At 32.7% G+C, this 22,196-nt stretch overlaps 1 protein-coding gene and 1 long non-coding RNA gene across 10 annotated transcripts in view; one reads left to right on the top strand and one right to left on the bottom strand.

Annotated features, from left to right (window-relative positions):
- STXBP5 (syntaxin binding protein 5) overlaps positions 1 to 22,196 on the top strand; it is a 181,028-nt gene that overhangs the window by 118,242 nt on the left and 40,590 nt on the right. For 6 of the 9 annotated variants that reach the window (XR_004267725.1, XR_004267723.1, XR_004267722.1 and 3 more), the window contains exons 17-21: positions 1,792 to 1,917; positions 3,974 to 4,125; positions 11,102 to 11,167; positions 15,897 to 15,956; positions 16,055 to 16,102. Coding sequence is in view for 5 of the 9 variants with exons in the window: in XM_032274510.1 (XP_032130401.1) it covers positions 1,792 to 1,917; positions 3,974 to 4,125; positions 11,102 to 11,167; positions 15,897 to 15,956; positions 16,055 to 16,102 (452 nt within the window). In the remaining 4 variants the exon portion in view is untranslated. The remainder of the gene's footprint in view (positions 1 to 1,791; positions 1,918 to 3,973; positions 4,126 to 11,101; positions 11,168 to 15,896; positions 15,957 to 16,054; positions 16,103 to 22,196) is intronic. The other 3 variants (XM_032274512.1, XM_032274513.1, XM_032274511.1) reach the window with 2 other exon arrangements.
- The window catches only part of LOC116549159, a 23,725-nt gene continuing 2,970 nt past the window's right edge, over positions 1,442 to 22,196 (bottom strand). Inside the window, exons 2-3 of the long non-coding RNA XR_004267726.1 lie at positions 6,715 to 6,722; positions 1,442 to 1,453 (exon numbers count right to left, since the gene is read on the bottom strand). This is a non-coding gene — a long non-coding RNA (uncharacterized LOC116549159). The remainder of the gene's footprint in view (positions 1,454 to 6,714; positions 6,723 to 22,196) is intronic.

Below are 22,196 nucleotides of genomic sequence, written 5' to 3'. Positions count from 1 at the left end.
TACCCTACCTCTGATTAACCTCCAGCTCATTGAGTACGTCCTTTATACCAGTGTTAAAGGATTAATGGCTGCAAGGTTTCAGCCTTCCTGAAATGTAAAGCCTTGTCTAATCTTACTCCATTTATGTGTTTCAATCTACCTTTTTCTTATTTCACATCAGAATCACAAGAGCTTCCCAATTGGTGTCCCTATTCTACTTCTTCTTACCTGTGTTCACCAAGTTAATCTTCCCCAAATATTTCTTATCAACCTCCATTGGCTTATAATTAGTGCTTCTTGTTGTTGTTGTTGGAGATGGAGTCTCACTCTGTCTGTCAGACTGGAGTGCAGTGCCACAGTCTTGGCTCACTGCAACCTCTGTCTAGCAGGTTCAAGTGATTCTCCTGCCTCAGCCTCTCCAGTAGCTGGGACTACAGGCGCATGCCACCATACCTGGCTAATTTTCATATCTTTCGTAGAGATAGAATTTCGCCATGTTGTCCAGGCTGGTCTCAAACTCTTGACCTCAAGTGATCTGCCTGCCTTGGCCTCCCAAAGTACTCTGATGACAGGCATGAGCCACTGCGCTCGGCCTGGCTTTTAAATCTTTAATAATGAAAATATATTTTTGTCTGATTTGACCATCCACAAAGCACTTTTCATAGGCATTCAGTGTCTGCATATTGTGACTAGGTAGTAATAGTCCCACTTTTTAGGTTAGAAGACAGCTGATGAGTAAGAGTCTGGACTCAAGGTCCAGCTTGCTGAGAATTCTTCGTATCATCATCAAACTTTTGGACAAGACTTGATTACCCTCTCAAACCTGGCCCTAGCCTGTCTTGCTATCTTCTCACTTTTACTACACACCCCTACCACTGCTTGAACATGGGCTTTTTGTCTGCATATGTTCTGCAAGAGCATTTTTTGTAGCATTTTCAGCAGTTATTAAAAAAGAGTCTCTTCAGTCAAAAATACTGTCAGCTCAAAGTCAAGGCAGATTTGTAGTAAAAGTAGGTACACGCAAAAATAAATTGCTCATATTTGTTGTAACTCATTTTTTAACTTGTTTTTGGATAGTTTTCATTTTGTTACATCATGTTTTTTTAAGTTTTTTTTTCTTCTCTTTCTTTTGAGATGGTGTTACGCTCTTGTCGCCCAGGCTGGAGTGCAGTGGTGTGATCTCAGCTCACTGCAATCTCTGCCTCCCGGTTTCAAACTATTTCCCTGCCTCAGCCTCCCAAGTAGCTGGGATTACAGGTGCCTGCCACCATGCCCGGCTAAGTTTTTTGTATTTTTAGTAGAGACAGGGTTTTACCATATTGGCCAGGCTGGTCTTGAATCCCTGACCTTAGGTGACCCAACCGTCTCAGTCTCCCAAAGTGCTGGGATTACAGGCGTGAACCACCGGACGCAGCCATTTTTAAGTTTTAAACCTGCTTTTCTAACTTACATTTTTAACTTGACTTTTTTTTCTCTTCTTAATTTTTGGGCTGCCACTTCTCTTCATCTTTCTCCCCAGCCCTCCCTTCCTTCTTTTCTTTTTCTGTCTTCTTCCTCCTTACTTCTTATTTTCTGTTTTCCTTCACCCCAGCTATCCTCCCCCACTTTATATGTAGAGTTTGCATATGATTTATTTTTGTTAATTACATACTTGTTTAGTCCCACCAACTAGATTAGATGCTTATAGATAACAGGATTCTGACTTCTATATCTTTAAATATCTAGTATAGTTTTATATAAAAAGTTATTTATAATCATATAGGCCAATAGTTGACAATGGGTTAAAAGCTAACATGTTTTCTTTTATTTTAGAGTTAAAAACTCACCACTTAAACAGTCTCCAGGTTATCAGACAGAACTAGTTATTCAGTTGGTTTGGGTGGGTGGAGAACCACCACAACAAATAACCAGCCTGGCAGTCAATTCTTCCTATGGATTGTAAGTATAAGTTTATGTTTTTTCCTAAGTCTCTTCATAGTATTCCATACCTCATTTTGTTTTTAAAAATAGAAAAGATGGTCTTTGTTATATTGTTACCTAAAATGGCATTCTATAACTTTAATTTCAGACCAAATTCAGTGTTTATTTGGAACATAATTTCATTCCGAGTAACTTACTTTGGGTGTGCATGCACTATTTTCTGATGTAAAGTTAAATGCCTCAAGGACCAACAGATTATTTGTGATGATGTTTTAAAGTCAGTATATCCTCCTAGATATAAACTCCCAGAAACAACTTTCTTATTAATAGTTACTATAATAGAAATCTAACAACATGAACCCAGAAGACTTTGTTATATACTGATTTTTGTAAATGTTGAACTGTAGCTATGTAATTTTTCTTTCTATTTCCAATGAACTTGTATAAGTTGTAAAGGCATGACAATAATTAGTATTTATCTATACTACAGTATATTTGTTTTATTTGTCAATTCATGCCTTCAGCCATATAGTTAATTATATATACTTTTATTACAATGTGATAGACTTATAAAGCATTTATTATTTTCTTGTATCAAAAATCAACACTGCAGTGTAAGAAACTTCAGTCCCGGAGCTATTTATCATGTGTAGTTCATTGTCTCCTTGCTTGATGCTGGCCCTAGGGACTCATTCATTTTTTTTTTTCTTGCTGGTATCTCCCACCACCTACTCTGTCTCTTGCAGCTGTATAGTTAGCCCTCTGTATCCACCTATTTCATCCATGGGTTGAAGCAACAGCAGATCAAAATATTCAGAAAATGTAACAAGAAACGATACAACAATTTTTAAAAATAAAGTTAAAAAATACAGTATAAAATCTATATAGCATTTCCATTGTATTAGATGTATGTTAATAATCTGAAGATAATTTAAAGTGTATGGGAGACTGTATGTTGGTTACATGCAAATTTTATGCCCTTTTGTATTGAGGACTTGTACATCCACAGATTTTAGTATCTGTGGGGGTCCTGGAACCAAACTCTAAAGACAAGGGGCGACTATACATCAAAATAACACTGGCTACAGTCAGAGATAGTTTTCTCTCATATCTTTTATTTGCTGCCACATGATGTAAGAGCACATATAGATATTTTATTGTCCACAACCATAAAGAAAACAAATAGGAAATGAGAAAAAGAACCAATAGGAAGTTTCAAAGGAAATTGCAAATCAGTCAATTGCAGGCCTCACTGAGCTTACAGTTGTTATTTTGTTTGGCCCTTTCTGTCTATTTTTAGAATTTTTATTGGTTACCAAGACTATATAAATCCATACTTTAAGCTTCAACTTAAAAATCTGATTATGTGGCCATGTCCACTTTTCTGCATGGCAGCTTCAGCTGGAACTGAGTTGAAGCTTTTCCTGTTAGATGTGCCATATACTCTTAAGTCACAATGGTGTTTACGTGTCCTCTTTTACTTACTTACATAGCCCCCTATATATGTCAGTTTTCCATTTCTGGCTTAAAAGATTTTAAAAGAATAAATTTCCTTTTTTCATAGTTGATTGGTTTATAGTTCCTGACTCATAATTGAGAAGGTACTTAGAACACCCCAAAGGGAGCCTTCAAGATGTATGCTTTCTACTTTTTATTCTTGACTTGAATGATTACCAAAACTTGGCCCAATGTATAATCTCCTATTTGCCTAGAGGAAGGGAATGTCTCCTACCCATGAAGATCTCAAAATGCCCCCAAGGTAGAAAAATAGATGTTGCATTGTGAGGTGTGAGAGATTTATCTCTCTGATCAAGTTTCAACTCCTATGTCAAATATTTTTTTATAAATAATACAGTTGATTGATTTAGTGATATTAAATAATTAATGTCTGCAGAAGATCTAAACAGTTCTGTGAGAAGGCATATGTAGCCTATATATCAGCTCCTATAGCTGTGTTTTGTTTCAAAGAAGTTTCTGAAAGACCGACCATGCCGCATTCTTCAGCCTTTTAGACTACAGTACATTTTCTTGAAATTATTTGTTTGTGCTAAAATGTTTATTTTCCTATTCCCAGGGTGGTTTTTGGCAATTGCAATGGCATTGCTATGGTTGACTACCTCCAGAAAGCAGTGCTGCTCAACCTGGGCACTATTGAATTGTATGGCTCTAATGATCCTTATCGGAGAGAACCCCGATCTCCTCGTAAATCTCGACAACCTTCAGGAGGTAAAAAGAAAAGGAAAGAAAATCCTGAGCTTTAGGATTTCTATAAATGCTGACTTACTTCTGTGAATATAAGTATTTCAGTTAGGTAAAAGCTTACCTGATTTATTCTGTATATGTAAACTACCAAAAACTAGCAAAAGGTGTGAGTCTTTTGGTTTCTGTAGTTGTGGTTTCGGGTTTGTTTTGTTTGAGACAGTTTCACTCTGTTGCCCAGACTGGAGTGCAGTAGTGCCTTCACTGTACCCTTGATCTCCTGGGCTCAGGTGATCCTCCCATCTAAACCTCCTGACTAGCTAAGACTGTAGGCACATGCCACCATATCCAGCTGATTTTTTGTATTTTTTGTAGAGATGGGGTTTTGTTATGTTGCTCAGGCTGGTATCAAGCTCCTAGGCTCAAGTGATCCACCTGCCTCAGCCTCCCAAAGTGCTGGGATTATAGGTGTGAGACACCACGCCTGGCCTGCTTTTCTTTTTAATATTCTAGGATTTTATTCCACATTGAGAAAGAACCACAGGATCAAACTTTTCAGCTAAAATATAATGACAGGAATATTTGCATCATTATTGTAGAAAAACAGTTACTTTCAAAGTTTTTACTCCTTTTCATAAGACCAATATTTATTGTTTCAACCATTTCATTCAAAGGAATCATTCCCACATGGAAGGAAAAGGAAGATGCAAAAGTAAATTTTAGTTCTGTGAAAATACAGCATTCTCAGATAGCTTTGATTAAATGTAAGCCCACACTCATTGAGAATTCCCTTTATAGAGCTCTTTTATGTTTGCGAGGTAATTAGTCTTAATTTTAAATGTTCTAACACTAATACCTCAAGGTATACATGTATACTTAGCTATATATACCATTACTTCTTGCCCTTTTTTTAAATTTCATGGCACACACAAAAAATGGCATTTGATGTATGGCACACACGGTACACTAATGAGGCTTCCAGTAGTAACTGGCCTGCTGGATCCGGTTTCCTCAGGATCTGCCCAGCCGGACCAGAGATTGACGGCAACCCTATTTGGGGCATACTTAACTCATTTGCAGAATACCAGTGTGCATTGAAATACTGTTGGGGAAGCACTGGTCTGTACTTCCTCACTCATACCCTCTGAATTAAAATCTATTCTGCAATTCATTTTTCAGTTGTGTTTGGTACATTATTAACTAATACTGCAAATTTTACAATTTGTGGGGGATAAATGAGGGGATATAGACCTTTCTATTATTTTGGCTTGATAATTGAGTTTTTCTTTTCAAAGTTTTGTTTTTCCATGTTTGTTTGAGTGTTGATCATTTTGTCATGTAATATCTTTAGCAGAGATTGTTGTCCCAATCATACCATTCTAGTATTTTTGTCTCCTTTTTTTTCCCTTCCACTTTTCATTGCTTCACTAAGGTGTGCTGTTTGTGACTTCTTGCATGTGCGGCCTTTCTAGCTTATATTCTGAATCTATGAAAAAACTTCGTTCTTCTTTTTTAAGTAAGTCATTTATGCCTTGGCATGTTTGTTCTTTGTAAAATCATTGGGTTTTTTGTTGTTAATTTTTAAAAGCGCTTATTAAAACATTCTATGTGTAAAACACTATACTCATTACTTAGATTCATCTCATAACATGTGTATGAAAACAGCTGTTTAAATACTTGTGCCCCAATTCTATTTCTTTATAAAGCCAAGATACTATTATTTAGTGCTAGAATGTTAGAAAATTATCATGGTAGAGAAGAAATATTTTTTGAAGATAAAACCTTTAAACCGTTTATTTTACAAATGTGGTAAAAATTTCACTATCTATAAAAGTAATCGCTTTTCTCCTTCATACCTTATACTAGCTTATGTAAAATTGCTGGAAATTAAATGCCCAGATTTATCTAAGGATAGAGACTAATTGTACCATGTAATTTTAAAAATACTAAAAAAAAAAAAATGCTTTTTAAAATTTCACTGCATTCTACATTGTTCTCCAGTAAATCCTACAATACGTATTATTTATATTATTATTTGCTTTATTTTATTATTGAAGAATTAGCTGTTTAGGCACAGGAGACCTAATTGAGTTTTTCCTTATTAGTTTAAGATATTTATCCATTATTATGCCTCGCTTTGTCAATATTTAGGGTTATGTTTTAAGTAAAAATTAAAATTATATTAAAGTATGTTTTAAAATAACATCTTAAGAATATTTCTGACTTTAATCCCCCTAAATTTATAAATATTTGAAATAAAATTAGAATGATTGGCATAAAAATTCTTTGTTGTGATCTTAAAAATGATATTCTTTCTAACATACATATTTTATAACATGTTCTTAGGTGTAGACCAAATATCATCAAATTGTTCTTCAGGCTTTTTTAAAAGAACAGTTCGGAGAAATTTTTTGTTTTGCTACTAATAGAAGCTGATATATTTTTATAAAGAATGTAGTTCACATGAATTTTAAGACAAAACTGTTTAGGGTAAGTTTAAATGTGTTATGGCTGTATTACAATACAGTTGTATTATTGAGTAAAACATGGGCTGTGTTTTCATAATAAAGATTGTAAAACTGTCACAAACAAACAGTAATAAAGTATTTCAGCTACCCATATATCTGCTAAAAATCTGATTTTACTAAAAACAGGATAATATATATCTTGTTTTGCTGGTTGTTTTATCATTCAGAAAGTGAAGGACACAACAAGAGAAATTTCTAATCTGAATATAATTCAAAAGATCTAATTAGTAATGTGGAAGTGACAGACACATGCTGGAGAGTGCATGCTCTAGGAAGTTATAATTATAAAGAAGGAAATTATGGGCAAAAGTTTGTATCTAGACTTTAAGATTTTTTTTTCTAAAAGTTATGGGTTGGAGGCTTTAAGTATGAACCTTTTTACTACAATTTCAATTACTTTTAAGTCTTCAATATTTTCAATAAGATGGAAAAGGAGAGAGAGTTATGGAGCACCATAGTACTGGTTGAGAAGTTCTGTTTGTGTGTATATTAGAAGAAGCAAAAAATATGTATAAGAAGTCAGGCACAATCAAAAATGAATAAGTACTGTGTTGAATTAGGCTGATTTCATAATACAAAATAAGACACTGTTTGGTTTAGGAAGGATTAGAGCCTCAATTTAGGGATAATTTTAAATAATAGTTGAAAAAAACAGAAAGTAGAGCTAAGTAACTTTGATTCTGAGTGCTACATTAAGAAGAATCATTTTTCTCTCTGCAGAGTATGAAAGCTATAATAATAAAGAGAAACTAAAGCCCAAGGTCCTTTATGTAAATAAGGCAAATCAAGTAATAATAAAAAGAATATCAAGATAATTGGTGAATTTAAAAGGTATCCCCAGTTGGTGAAGGTCAACATTTTACATATTAGTTGATTTGAAGCACAAATTAGTCAGAGTTCTAGAATGAGCTGCTATGTAACTGATGCCTTTATGTGCATATAGAAAATAGAAATGATTAGTTGAAGTCAGCAGAAGTTCACTAAAAGTAAGTTGTAGCAAAATCAATTTTACTTTTTTAATCTTGTAACTCCATTGATGACTTATGGCAGCCTGTTGACATAATGTTCCCTGAAATTAATGAGGTATTTGATCATTAATTTTAGAATATTTTTTTGAACCAGTTGGGTAGAAGTGACCTTAATACCTAGTTCAGTTTAATGATGGTAAGATTGGTTAAACCAAGAGTCAGCAAACTATTTGTAGGCCAAATCCAGCCTAGCGCCTGATTTTGTAAATACAGTTTTATTGGAGAAATACCATGTTTATTTGTTATGTGTTGTCTATAGCTGCTTTTGTGCTGCAGTTTAACAGCTATTTGGTGACAAAGATTTTGGCTCAAAAAGCCTGAACTATTTATTACTTGGATCTTTACAGAAAACATTTGCCCACCCTCTCAATTAAACCATGGTACTGGATTAATGTGTGGTCTAATATTTACTTTGATGTAGTATGCCTCAGTTAGTGGATATATTGTTTTAAGTAGCATAGGATTATGTTTTGTTGAATATTTTAAATAGTTAATGTAGCTTCCTATCTGGACTTTTGCAAGAGAAGATACACTTATCAGAATGGTCACTAAAAATTTAAGGGAGAGGTATTACATTCAGTGGCAGTGTAACAACTCAAAAAGATAAATTTATAGGTAGAAACAGTAAATTTAAACCAAAGAAATAAGATTTATCAGCAATACTTGTTGAACCCTGAGTATAGATTATAAAGATTATTTACATATAGAACAGAAAACACTGGCTCAGGAGTAGTTCATGTGAAACATAATTGGAGATTTTGTTTAGGCATATCTAAGTTTAAATCTCCACTCTTTGTATAACTTCATGATACTAAAAAGGATATTTATCTGAGGCTCAGTGTTCTCATTTATGAAATGAAGATCGTTACTCCCTCAAAATGTTGGTGTGAATATTAAGTGAGAGGACATATGTGGCATACCTAATCTTGTGAGTGAACATTGTTGGCATTCAGGTGGTTGTTTTGTTACTGTTGACCACAACTTCATGTGTGCCAGTAATGTGGCAAAACTGCTGACTATACTCACGTGAGAAGTTTAGAACAGTTAAAATTATAGTTCTATGTTTATGTTGTATTTTCTCCTCATTTTTAAACCAGGGCATTGTAAAAAGCAGATTTTTGTCCTAAAACATGCAGAGCTTTTCCACCAGTTAACAAAACAAAACAAAACAAAACAAACAAACAAAAAAAACTCTAAGAGTAGCAATGAAGTGGACCATTTCTAGAAGTAATTAGGTTTTTATTCCTGTATAAAATGCCTAAAACACTGGGTGCCTCAGTTTCTTCTTCTGTAAAATGAGAATAATACTGTCTACTTCATTTGCTGCTATGAGAGTTAAATGAAGTAAGCACTTAGAACCATATCTGGCACATAGTAAGCACTCAGTAAGTGTCACCTAAGACCACTTAGCTAATTGGGTTGAAATATCTTTGAGCAAAGCCTAGATAGCTATATTGCTGGGAATATTTGTTGAAGGGATTCTGGCAGTAGTAACGGGATGGATTTGGTTAAATGCAATGAAATTCTTTCACATATATTTATTCAACCATTCAACAAATATTGAGGCTTCTGTGTGCTATGCAAAACAGAAAAAGTTCTCTAACCCACGGAACTCATATTCTACTGGAAGAGACACACATTTAAGAAGATAAGTAATATGCAGTAGATTACATTAATAGTGCCAAGGGGAAAAATAATTGAAGGAGGATTTGAAATATCGGAGATGGAGTGTTAAATTTAAAATAAAATAGAGTGTCCAGATGACTTCAGGTTTAAAGGAAGTGAGAGAGCTATTATCCATGAGGATGTCTGGGAAAACAATCAATGAAACAAAAAACATTTCATGCAAGAGAACAAGCACCATTTGCTCTGAAGCAGTACACCTGGTGAGTTAAAGGAACAACAAGGAGTCAGTGTGGCTGGAGAAGAGACAAACCAGTGGTGAGCAAGTCAGCGAAAGCAGGAAATAGTCTGAGAGGTAACAGGATACAGTATACCGTAGGATCATATACATCACCCAGCCAAGTAGCTTATTTAACAGTCGTTTAATACCTAAATTAAATCTTCTCTATGCACATTCTTTAATTCAACTCCTAACTGTTTCTTCCTGGGCCATTGCAAGAATAACTATATCATATAAGTTTAAGAACTTTTTTAGTCAGTAAGTTTAGTAATTATTATATCATAAGGACCCTCAACTGAAACCTCAAAGTGGTTTCCCCTAAGTATAATCTTTAGTAGCAGTTGTCAAAAATACCAAGGGGGTAAAATTTCAAATTTGATCATTTTTATTCAGTACTAGTCACATCATAAAACTAGAGTATATTATCACTTCTACTTAAAGATCCTCTATCTTAGTGTTCTATCAAGAAAGACTACATGTATATAAACAAATATTTTATCAAAGATTAAAGATGTACCTATAATTACGTCTATCATCTTAGAACTGTAAAAACCAGGTTTTCTTCCAGGACCATTAGTTTGATGAAGATTTTTTTTTAAACTGCTAATTCTCAAGCTGGGCACAGTGGCTCACACCTGTAATCCCAAGGTGTGATTTTGGAGGGCCAAAATTTGAATTTGGGAGGCCAAGGTGGGCGGATCACTTGAAGTCAGGAATTCGATACCAGCCTGGCCAACATGGTGAAACCCGATCCCTACTAAAAATAAAAAATTAACCGGGCGTGTTGGTGTGCACCTGTAGTCCCAGCTACTCAGGAGGCCAACACAGGAGAATCGCTTGAACCCAGGAGGCTTAGGTTGTAGTGAGCCAAGATTGTGCCACTACACTCCATCCTGGGCAACAGAGGGAAACTTAAAAAACAACAACAAAAACGACTAATTCACATTCAAGAAATTCCTATCTAATAAAGAAAACTAATGTTTATCTCAAAATAGAAAACTTTTCTTAAAAGCCCAGTTCAGTACTCATGTTCTCAGAAAATGTTACTATAAAAGTTTTCTTGGTGACTGTTGGAAATGTGACATCATGTCTTTTACCAAAGTAATAGAAAAGCAGATACTGGTGATAAATACACATTCTATTCATCAATGTGACACCTGACTTCTGAGGCTCAGCAATGTGACTCCTTGCCCAGCTAGTCCAAACTCTTGATGTGCTTTCATTTATAATGTTTAGACAATTTGCAGGGGTTTTTATACCTTCAGTCACCAGGCAAATTTATAATCATATTAATTGTTTACTTGTATTTTATCATAGGTTATATTTTTATTTGTTTTAACTGATGAGTGCTGTATTAGTTTGAGGTGTTTTACTATAAAATGTTTTTTATCTCAAACCCAATGATCATGGTATCAATACCAACAGTCTGTTAATTTACTGGGTTCTTTTAAATGGACAGTAGTTAAATGTGTACTGTAAATAAAAGACAAAACTGCACTTACATAAATTTATGGTGTGATTTGTTTTTTGTTTTTATTTTTTAGCTGGTCTGTGTGATATTAGTGAAGGGACTGTTGTTCCAGAGGACCGCTGCAAATCTCCAACTTCTGGTAATTAGTTTTTTTTTATTTCATAGTAATTATGATTCTGCAAAATCAAGATAGCATACCAATGTACATTTTGATAGATATGCATTTAAAATACATCTACAAAAACTTTTGTGTCATATATTTATTCTTAAAATCTTAACAGTATTCTTTGAATTCTGATTAAGTGGAAAGAAATCTAGCCTGTGCTAAATAAAAATCCAAAACTTTACCTGCTGAGAATCATGTAATTGTTTACTTAATTTTCTTATATTTACACCTTTTTAAAGAAAATATATTTTACTCCTTACCATTGGCTCAAATGTCTTAGTTCTCTATAATATTTAAATGTTATGAAAAATGTTTAACACTTATAATCTGAGTGAAGACAATTAGAATAATTGTAGACTAATTACATGTATTTTTATTTATGATGAAAAAATTTCTAATACAGCTATATTAAAGCAGTTCTCATTTCTTATCTATAAGTGGGTCTTTATGTGACCTATGCATATATTAATATTTCAAAAGAATATTATTTTTATTATCTTTGAAGAATCTTAAAATTAAGAAGATCCTAAATTTATTTTATTTTGGTTGATTGAACCCTTGTTAATCCTTCATAAAGTTAACAGTATTCACTAGCTTTCTAGTGAAAAGATCATTCTTAGCATAAGTAACACTATTGTTAAGATGTGTTTTGATCCTTCTATAGCTGGTATACTACATCAGAAACAATTGTAAGAATGGGAAATATTGAGAAGCTTACTTTGTTTTACTCCCTCAGATTTTAGTCTAATGTTTTATTATATCTAGACTGCAAAAGCTTTTATGATGTTTCCTTTTTACAGTTGCATTTTCCTGATGTTAAACAAGTTGATTATTTCTTAAGATTAAAATGTATCTATGTATTTTCTGACTTTCTTGTGCTTAAAACTTCATATTTAAATTTATTCATTAAACTAATAAAACATATGGAAGAATTTCTCACATAATTAGTACCTAATATTAAGTTTTAATGTTGGTTAAATTAAGTTTGCCTAAATAATATGGAGCAGAACTGTCTTCTGCCTCCTAGGACTGTTTATTTCTGAATTTAGAATTTAGAGTTGTAATATTTTTTAGTTCTTACTCTATAACTGCATAAAATAATGTTCTGACCTCGTCTTTCCCAAAATCCACATAAATGCATTTATCAATATGTTAAGGATATAAGTCAGGGTGGACAATTTGGACATGGAACATATAATATATTAAATACCATACTATGGTAATATGTTTAATATATTAAATACCATAGGGTGTGTTTTAATAAGATTCAGCCCAAATAAATTAATACTCCTTTGATCCTAAGCCAGACTTTCAAAAAGTGGCTACATCTAGCTCTTTGAAATAACCAAACAACTGGTATTTGTAGATAAGAGTATATTTAAATCTAAGTATATAAATATAAAAAGTAAAAGTTAAAAACCCTGTACTTTCTCTTTCTCAAAACAGAGAAACTCAAACATGTTTAGGCATTTTCAAATATATTTTGCTCTTTGGTCCATGTGAAAAGACAGTAATGGTTTTAACATGCAGAAATTCATATGACCCTAGATATTTCGTTTTTTCTATCCCAGTATGTTTGAAATGCAAAGTAAAAATTATGACTTCAAAAAATCATTGGTAAATCTTGTATTCTTATCATTAGATATAGAAACCTTCATTTAGTTTAGTCTTTGGTTATACTCTGAAAAATATAAGAATTCTCTGAGACATTATGTCAGTTTCTACATATCAGGAAATACTGTTTCTTTACAAAAAGTCAAACATTAGTAGGGAATAGTTGTTTCAGATAGCAGTTAAGTACAACTGGTAAGAACATTACACTAAGGAACTGGAGTGAGATGCTGGAAAACTATTTTAATATAAATGCTTTTGACACTGCATTCTTAATAGCTGGTGTGTGCCTTTCTCAACTTGTCCATATAAAAATTGTTAATAGTAATTTTTAGCATCTATTATTGGTTGTCTTACTGTGTATATTTGTAACTTTTTTTTTAACCTTCATTCCTGTTAACATTCTAACAGGGAAATAATGAAATAATGTATTATTACCTCTGGCCAACACATCTAAATTCTAATTTGCAATGGTCAGAAAAGAATAACATTTGGGATGAGTTTGAAGTGAATCACAAGAGCCACATGGGGATCATGGTTTTAAAAACATAAAAATTAGTAATTAAATTACTAGCCTCAAATACTTTCTACAATGAGAGTAACATAAAAAGGTAAAATAGTTAAGTCATGCATTATAGATCATTAAAAACCTATATAGATAATATAAAATAAGTTGGTATTTATGGGAAAAGAAGAAATGTATAAAAGTGGATTGGGAGTTAAAATGAGTCTCTCATAAATACTAACAGGAAGACCAATTTAGAAATGTAAAGTACATATGCCCTTATCAAAACCAGTAGTTCACTTAAAATAATTCATATATGACGGCAAACTTTTTTGAAAAGCTTTTAAATCTCATAATCAAGATTTGTGATCTCAGCTGTTTTGTTAATTAAAATCAAAGCTATCTTCAGAAATAGTCATGAGAAAATGTATATAATGCATATAGATTGCCTTTTTCATTTACTTTTAAATAAACCAATGGTCCCCCAATAGAGAAAGTTAATTCTGCCTACTGAACATATGCATCCTGAACAAATGAAGGGAAAGACTTTCACTTGATCTTTATGTTAAAGAACTCACGTAATTCACTGTGCATGTTAGTACTGGAAATTTTTTAGTCCTGCATGCAACTATATGTGTGTGTGTGTGTACACACACACACACACACACACACACACACACACACACACACACAATATGTTCAAATAGTTTTTTAAACTGTTAGGTTATTTCAAACTGAAGAAAACCCAGGGCCACACATACCATGATATAAATATGGCCTTCAGGTACATTCATGATGTAAATGCTGTGTGCACTAGAAAAACAATAAGCTGTGGATTCATTGTAGAAATTTAGTAAATATATTCAAATAGGATAAAGTGAAAACTATTTTGGAGCTTTTGCATGAGCTGTCATAGAGGTTATAACAATCAGTAGTAAGTATTTTTAGTTAGAAGAAAAATAAACCTCCTTGTTTTAGTTACATTACAGCCTATGTTGCCTACTTACATTTGAAAATAGCAAATATTTTTCTAATTTTATTATCATATATAGATATGTTATCCTATTGCTTTGATATGAAATATGCCAAAACTAGTGGCAGTAATACATTTTTATACATAAATGTGAATATTTTATAGAGATGATAGTGATATTTTAAAACATATATAGCATATAAACATTATATTACTTAAAGCAGAATTATATTTATATTAAAAACAACTATACCTATTTCTGTTCCTGGAAATGTTACTGAACTCATCATTATCTGTGTGATATTTTTTGAAGTGAGATTTATGAGGATCTGTAAATGACGTTTAACAAAAATAACATGAACTTATAAAACTCCTGTAAAAGTAATGGTTCTGCCAATGCTCGGAGGTTTTACTTGGTCAGAGGAAAGCTGTCAGGGACATTCGCCACTTGACAAAGGGAAGGAAGTACAGTTTTAGTGGGGTATGTTATATGTGGTGTCAAATTTTGACCGGATTCATTAAGATTCAGTGCTTTTACTGGGATATTTTTAAAGCAGAGAAAGAAAACCTTTTTATCTACTTCAATTACATTCTAAGTATTTGCCTCTGGCAGAAAAGCTGTATGAACTCTGCAAATAGTTAGAGAGTCCTACATGTAACACACTCCACTAGTCACAAAGGAAATACAGAAAATGAATCAAATGTGGGCCCTGCCTTTTGGAAGTTCATTCCAGTGAGGAAGGTCCTAAGTGGGTGAATCTAAAATAATAAGGAATTAAGTGATGATCATCATATGAGAAATATGTAGATAAAACGTTAAGGGCCCTCAAAGGAGGAGAAATGATTTATAGCTGAGAAGACTGTGAAAAATTGAATGGATGAGGCATTATTTGAGATGTACTTTTAAAGAATAGATGTCCAAAAGTGATCAACCAATATACTACTTAGGATTACATTTATAATAAAAATGTATATTATAAATTAATTTTTTAAGGAAAAAATGACTCCCAAAATTTTAAAGAAATATTAGATAATATTATATAATATTGGGAGTCACAGCCAAAATAAAGTATTTCTTACCTCCAAAAATTTAAGTAGACATTTGAACATATCTATAAATGTAAGTATTTCCTTCAATATTTTAAAGATTCCTATGATATATGCAGAATCAATATGTAGTTCTAAACTGTCAGTCTAACTCTAAAATAAGTTTTACCAGCAAAGTTATAGTACAAGATCTTGGTTCTGCTAGAAAAACCTTATTCAGTTAATAATATCAAGAATTCCAGATTTTTTCAGAGAAACAGTTAAACACTATTTATAGTTTTTTAAATATATCTTCTAACATATAATATACCAAGATTTTGCCAAATTGTTGTAGAATTTAATATTTATGTATACCAGGGTCTATCATGAAAGATATTACACTACTTATTACTGTACTGTAATATTACAAGAACTATTATTACTATAGACATTGTCTCTCCTGTGGTCACTAACTTGAAAACTTGTTTTAAAAATACCAGATTTTTTATTTGTATATTTTTCTTGTTACAACTCAGTGTTTATGACTGACCATGTACCTGTTCCTTCCATTGTCTTCATTTGTGTAGGTTCTTCATCACCACACAATTCAGATGATGAACAAAAAATGAATAATTTTATAGAAAAGGGTATAGTATCTTGATTTTAAAGTATTTTCTTTTATATTTAATTTATTTAGTTTACTTTGAATAGATTTTGACATTTTATATCAAAATATTATTTTCAGTGAAGACCAAAAGCAGAAAGCTTTCCAAGATGGTAGCCAGTGATATAGGTAGGAAATAGAAATTTCTATTTTGTTTCTAATCCTTGCTATATGCAGTGCTAACCCAACACCAGAAAATTATTCAATGCATTGTATTTTCATGTAAATTTGTTGTTCCTGTGCTAAAAAAATAATCTCTTGGGCTGTCTCTTCTAAACTCATGGGACAATAATTATTAAAAATCAGTTCAATTGGGTTGCAGTTCTTTCTCTGACTTACAGTGTGAATTTCTCTGTTAATTTTATTTTTGCTCTACTTTAAAATAAAGCAGGGTTCAATTTATGCCATAAATAACACAATTTTATACTCCCAAGTTTTGAAGCAACTGTTTATTAGTTTTATTTTTTTTTTCTACCTTTATTCCATCTCTCTCATATTTTCAAGACCCCATATTTCAAGGAAACAGTTTTCTGTAAGATTGACTCTTTCAGTCTATAATCTGTACAGCCTTTAGCAAGGTTAAGTAGGAATTTTCTAGGACTGCCCCCACTTCCGCAAGTAAAAAATGCATTGCTTCTTGTGATTGTTTTTGTGAATATATGTTGAGATGAATTACTCAGTCCAAAGTTTTCAAAGTTTAAAATTAGGGAACAAAATATATAATAATCAAACTTTGAAGACATAATCAAATTAGGGTTTTAAGGTCATGGAAGTTCAAATGTTCTCCAAAGATTTTTAAAGGCTTGAAAAACACTTTTAGAAAAAGAGGATACGTTTGGTCTTTGCTTTAAATTCAAAATTTTTATTATACAGTTACCGTATTATTTCCTCCCAAAACCTCTAGCATATATTCCTTGAATTCAATCAAATCAGATGAATTTCTAGGCAGGTGGAATAGTTCTACTTTTTCTCAACTGATGAAGTTTTAGATATGGTTAAATTTTCAAAAGTTCTTAGAAGTAACACCTATGTTGTCTGTAATTTGTAAATTGAACCCTGTTTAATCATGTTAACGATGGCTGACTGTTACTTAAATAAGGTGGTTTATTCTTGGGCAAAGGGCTCTTCATTTATGGAGAATCAATTATTTGTCTTTGTATTTGTGGGTTTTTAGTGACTCTTTTGATAATAGTTAAATCACTGTAATTATGTACTAGCACTATAGCATAATAGTCTTTAACCAATTTTGTTTATTTTATCTTAATCGTACATTAGAGGTTCTTTTGTTGTCATATTATGCAAAAAGGTTGAAAAGATTTTCTTACATACATTTTACTAAACAACTTTTAAAATTACCTAGGGATTTTACCTTGCATGAAAGGGACTTCGTACATAATTTTTTAAAAACAATTTTTCTGTCTTATATTTTGTGCTGGGGTTTTATTTGTTTATTGTCTACCTTCCTATTTTTTTCTGTGTTTTAAATAGAATGTGTAACATGAAATACTTGAGCTTGACTATTTGAAAGACTACATTAGCAAATTTATCAGTGTTGATAATGTTATTGGAAGGATAGTTCTTTGATGGCATTCTTGCTTTATTTTTATCTTATTGGTGAGTTTTACTTTTTGTCATGCCAGTTTCTGTAGTTACGTATTTTGAGGGAAACGTGTTAACTTTATTCAGCTTTTCAAAATTGTGTTAGTACACAGTTATGCATAGTTATTTTTAAACCTCAGGAACCATTGTTATATCCCCAGTTTTTTGTGTAATTTTCTTTGGCTTTGATTGAAACCTTACAGTATGTGTGTGTTTTTTTTAATCACAAGATTTGGGTATATAGAAGGAAAGTTAGTGTCACAATTTTTTTCTTCCTTCAAAGGGAGACTGCTCCATTGTAGACTGTAAAGTGTTTGCAGTTGAAAAAGTGACACATCAGTTTATCTCCCTACATTAGTATCTAGCTTTGTTATAAGAATTAGCATAACATATGCTATTGAAAAACATAAAATGTCAATGAAACATTGGAAAATAACTCATAGATCTTCTGAGGACCTTCATCAAGACTGGTATTTTGTGTGTGAAGCTGTGGTGTCAAAAGTATTAGGATTTCTTTAGCATTTTGAATTCACCTTATCATCCGATCTAGTACCTGCTATGAAGTATGGTGAACCTCATGAACTTACCACTTCTTGCTTCCTCAACATACAAGTATTTATAGCTTCAACTTTAGGTAGTTACGCAGTTGCCTCATAAGGGAAAATGTAAGAATTAGAACCTTCAGGGTTGCACTAGTCAAAGAGCTACTTTGTGTGGAAGGTGAGTAAATAGCTTGACCCTGAAAGTTTGCCCTGAATTTTACCTGTTCTTTGAGAGTAACTGCTGCTGGTGTCAGAGTTTGTGTGTGTGGGTGTGTCTGGGTGTGCCGTGGGTGGGTGGTACAGGATGTCAGTCACAATTTAATGGTTAATCCAAGCATGGAAAATCAACCACCCTACCTTTTTTTTTTTTTTTTAAAACTGCCTGACAGTACAGCTGAGATAGCTGAGACTATAATGGTAAGCTGTTTTGAATGTGTTTAGCCTTTATCTTTTAATTTTTCTGCCATGTTCCAGCATTTTACAAATAATTTTTCTCAATCTACTCAATAATCCCAGTGGGTTAGTTACTACTGTTTCCCTGTTTTACAGATAAGGAAACTGAATTTAAGTAACATATCTATTGCTACACAGCTAATAAATGAGAGCAGGATTTACACCCATGTAGCCCCACTCCACTGTCTGTCCTCTTAAACATTGTGCTATATTATTTCTTAATATAATTTACCAAAACCTATAAGGATTCAAAAGCAAATTCATGGTGTGGTTAATAACTAGATAATTTGGCTATGGCCCTGTTCTGTCTACACAGTAATCTGGACAAAAAGATTGGCTCATACTAAGTTCTGTGTTAGAGCCAGATCATGGATGCCATCTTGATACCAATCATCCAAGCATAATATAGTATCTAGAAGTCTACCTTCCTCAAATACTAGACTCAAGGTAAAGGAATTCTGGAGTACCATAGCCCATCTACCCAAGGCCTATCTTCATAGTTTATTTCCTGATTGAAAACCAAATCAGATGAATGATCCTGACAATGACCTTGTTCTTGCATATAAGAGCAGCCTATAAAGAAATATCTTTAGTCTTGTGAGTTTGACAGTAAAAACATAATAGAATATAATGTAATTGCAGTATCCACAAAGAAAGCTTCATTCATGTAATATGTATGCCTATGGTAATTTGTTTTGCCTGTGTACACCTTATAAATTGTTATTAGGAAAATCTTAGCTATTAACATTTTCAAAATTCATAGTTTTTCCTGTACTGCTGTAAATCACTTATTTACTCATTTGTTTTATAAAAATTAAAAAGTACAGAATTTTGCAAAGCTTTTTATTTTTAATTCTTATAAAAATAGTCCTACAGTGTGTATCTTTGTTAACAATGTATTAATCAAATTTTTCATGATATCCTTATGAATAAAATACAGTCTACATGCTAGCATTGTTTGATAAATTTGAAACTACATGATTAACCTTTTCTGAAGATTATTCTATTTCATTATGGTTTTGTTTCATGCTGAAAGTAGATTTCTTGCTGGAACCCTTAGTCTGTGACCTGGCCTATTGGCAGTTTTATTACTAATTTTCTTATAGAAGGAATGATTACCAAATTCCTTCTGCTTACATCAAGTTGTGAGGGGAAAATAATACTAAGGATAAAAAATAAAAACTCAAAATTATGGTGACTTAAATGAGTGCTTTGTCAAAACTGGTAGAAATATTAGCTTCATTTATTGGGTGCCTCATAAATTCTAGACACTATACCAGGTTATTTTTTTCATGTAGTATTTATTAATAGAGGGAAAATTGTACTTCCAAGGTCACTTTTATCTCTCCAATTCTGAGTTAGCATCATTATTTAGGTAAGGATTAACTTAGCAAAAACTGGAATAATTTTTGAATTCTGTTTAAATGACAATAATGTTTGTTCAAGTCCTGTTTTTATTAATTCTCTTACACATGAATCTCAGTGATGGCTTTTTTAAAGTGTTCCAACACAACTAAAATCTGCTCTTTGTTGTTTTACTCTACATCACTAACTCATTAACTCCCGCAATTTAAAGCAGTTCTAAAACCTTATTTTTCAAGAAAAGATACTGAATCTCAGAGAAGTTAAGTGACACATTCAAAGTAATACCCCATGGTAGTGACTTAGGACTAGAATTCAGGCTTCTTGACTCTTGTTTTACTATATATGCCATGTTTCACACTTCATATTCAAGTTTCCACTTTTTCTTTCTTATGTGATTGCTTTTTCTTGTATGTCTTCTCAATTCTTTCGTATTTACAAGTTGAAAAATAAATTCACCAGGGTTCATTTAAATTTGTTGCCATATGAATGAAAAAGTTTATATTAAATTAATTAAGTAGTATTTTAAGGTATCAAATTATTTAATTCATTGTAAAACTCAAAATAGTGCTGATATTTCTACTTTACATTCCCCAGTATTCAACCTAAAATGTGGCTATTGAATTTGTAGAATTTAGCCTTTATACTCAGCCCACAATGGCTGTTGAAAGAAGAGATGCTCACTTTGAAAGGGTTGATTAGTAAAATCATTTTTACAGGTGATTTTAATATTTTGTATTTTGAAAGAAAAGTATTACCCTTAATTGGTCAAGAATAAATTTTATAGGCAGATACTTCAAAATTATTATATGAGTCTGAGTTCTAACAAATTTTTTCTTTTTTTAAATGAATAAAATCTGAAAAGTATTGACATGCTGTATATTTAAATTTAAATTTTACTTTGAATGTATTTTCTGTCAAATTTCTTAATAAAATATGCATGCTGGAAAGTCTGTGTTTCATATTCCTGTACTTACTATATGTGTACTTATCTCTATTGAACTTTTTTTATATTAAAAGGATGTGTGATGATCTTTCTAGAAATAACTTGTAGTTTGCTTCCTAGAATAATGAAAATTAGCCTGAGATAAAGTTATATTACTGAAATAAATATTTTTCAGCTCTTATTTGAGCAAAACTATAAATGTGGCAATTTATGTTCTGTCATTACTTATTTTATTAGTTTGTTAGGACAGCCACTGCAAAATACCACAGACTGGGAGGCTTAAACAATTCTGGAGGTTAGAAGTCCAGGATCAAGATGTTAGTGGATTTGATTTCTTCTGATGCCTCTCTCCTTGGCTTGTAGACAGCTGCATTCTCATTGTATCTCCACGTGGCCTTCTGTGCAGGGCAGGACCCTGGTGTCTGTGTATTCGTATTTCTTCTTTTTATAGATCTAATCAAATTGGATTAGGGCCCAGCCTAAGGGCATCTTCTTTAAAGACCCTGTCTCCAAATATAGTAGAGGACCTCGGCTTAGGGCTTCTATATATGAATTTTGCAAGGACACAATTCATTCCATAACACTTACTGTGTTAGGTTTATGTATTTTATTCTGTACAAAATTCTCTTGGAGATGTTGCAAAGAGTTTAATCATGGTGTTGTATTAGACATTAAGTTTTACAAATGTTTGGAAAGCAGATGGGGCAGGAAAAAAAATTGAAGAGAAAAGCTCTGGGAGTTCAAGAATGAAAAGAACTTGGTATAGTCCTGTCTTTACTGGACAAGTACTGATACCTCTTTAAAGATTTACCTCTATTTCAGGTAATAGATATAGATTCTATGGGTATTTCCGAGAGCCATCTTTTTGATTAACAGTCCCGTATTTAATTTGTTCTCTTTTTCATTTTATTTCTTTTCATTCTATAGAAGTAAAATTCCAGTTACACTTTTGGTTCATTCATTTATTCATTGTGGTGTTTATTAAGCACACATTAAGTGCTGGACACATACATATACAGTGTTTTAAAAGATAAATTCTGGCCGGGCACGGTGGCTCACGCCTGTAGTCCCAACACTTTGGGAGGCCGAGGCAGGCGGATCACAAGGTCAAGAGATCAAGACCATCCTGGCCAACATGGTGAAACCCCATTTCTACTAAAAATACAAAAAAATTAGCGGGGCGTAGTGGTGCGCGCCTGTGGTCCCAGCTACTCGGGAGGCTGAGGCAGGAGAATTGCTTGAACCTGGGAGGCGGAGGTTGCAGTGAGCCGAGGTCGCGCCACTGCACTCCAGCCTGGCACCTGATGACAGAGTGAGACTC

This window comes from Sapajus apella, unplaced genomic scaffold (assembly GCF_009761245.1).
Source record: "Sapajus apella isolate SASKATOON/1434 unplaced genomic scaffold, GSC_monkey_1.0 scaffold6, whole genome shotgun sequence".
Lineage (NCBI taxonomy): Eukaryota > Metazoa > Chordata > Mammalia > Primates > Cebidae > Sapajus > Sapajus apella.
Note: the sequence above shows the minus strand (reverse complement) of the source record. Positions and strands in the feature narration are given on the sequence as shown.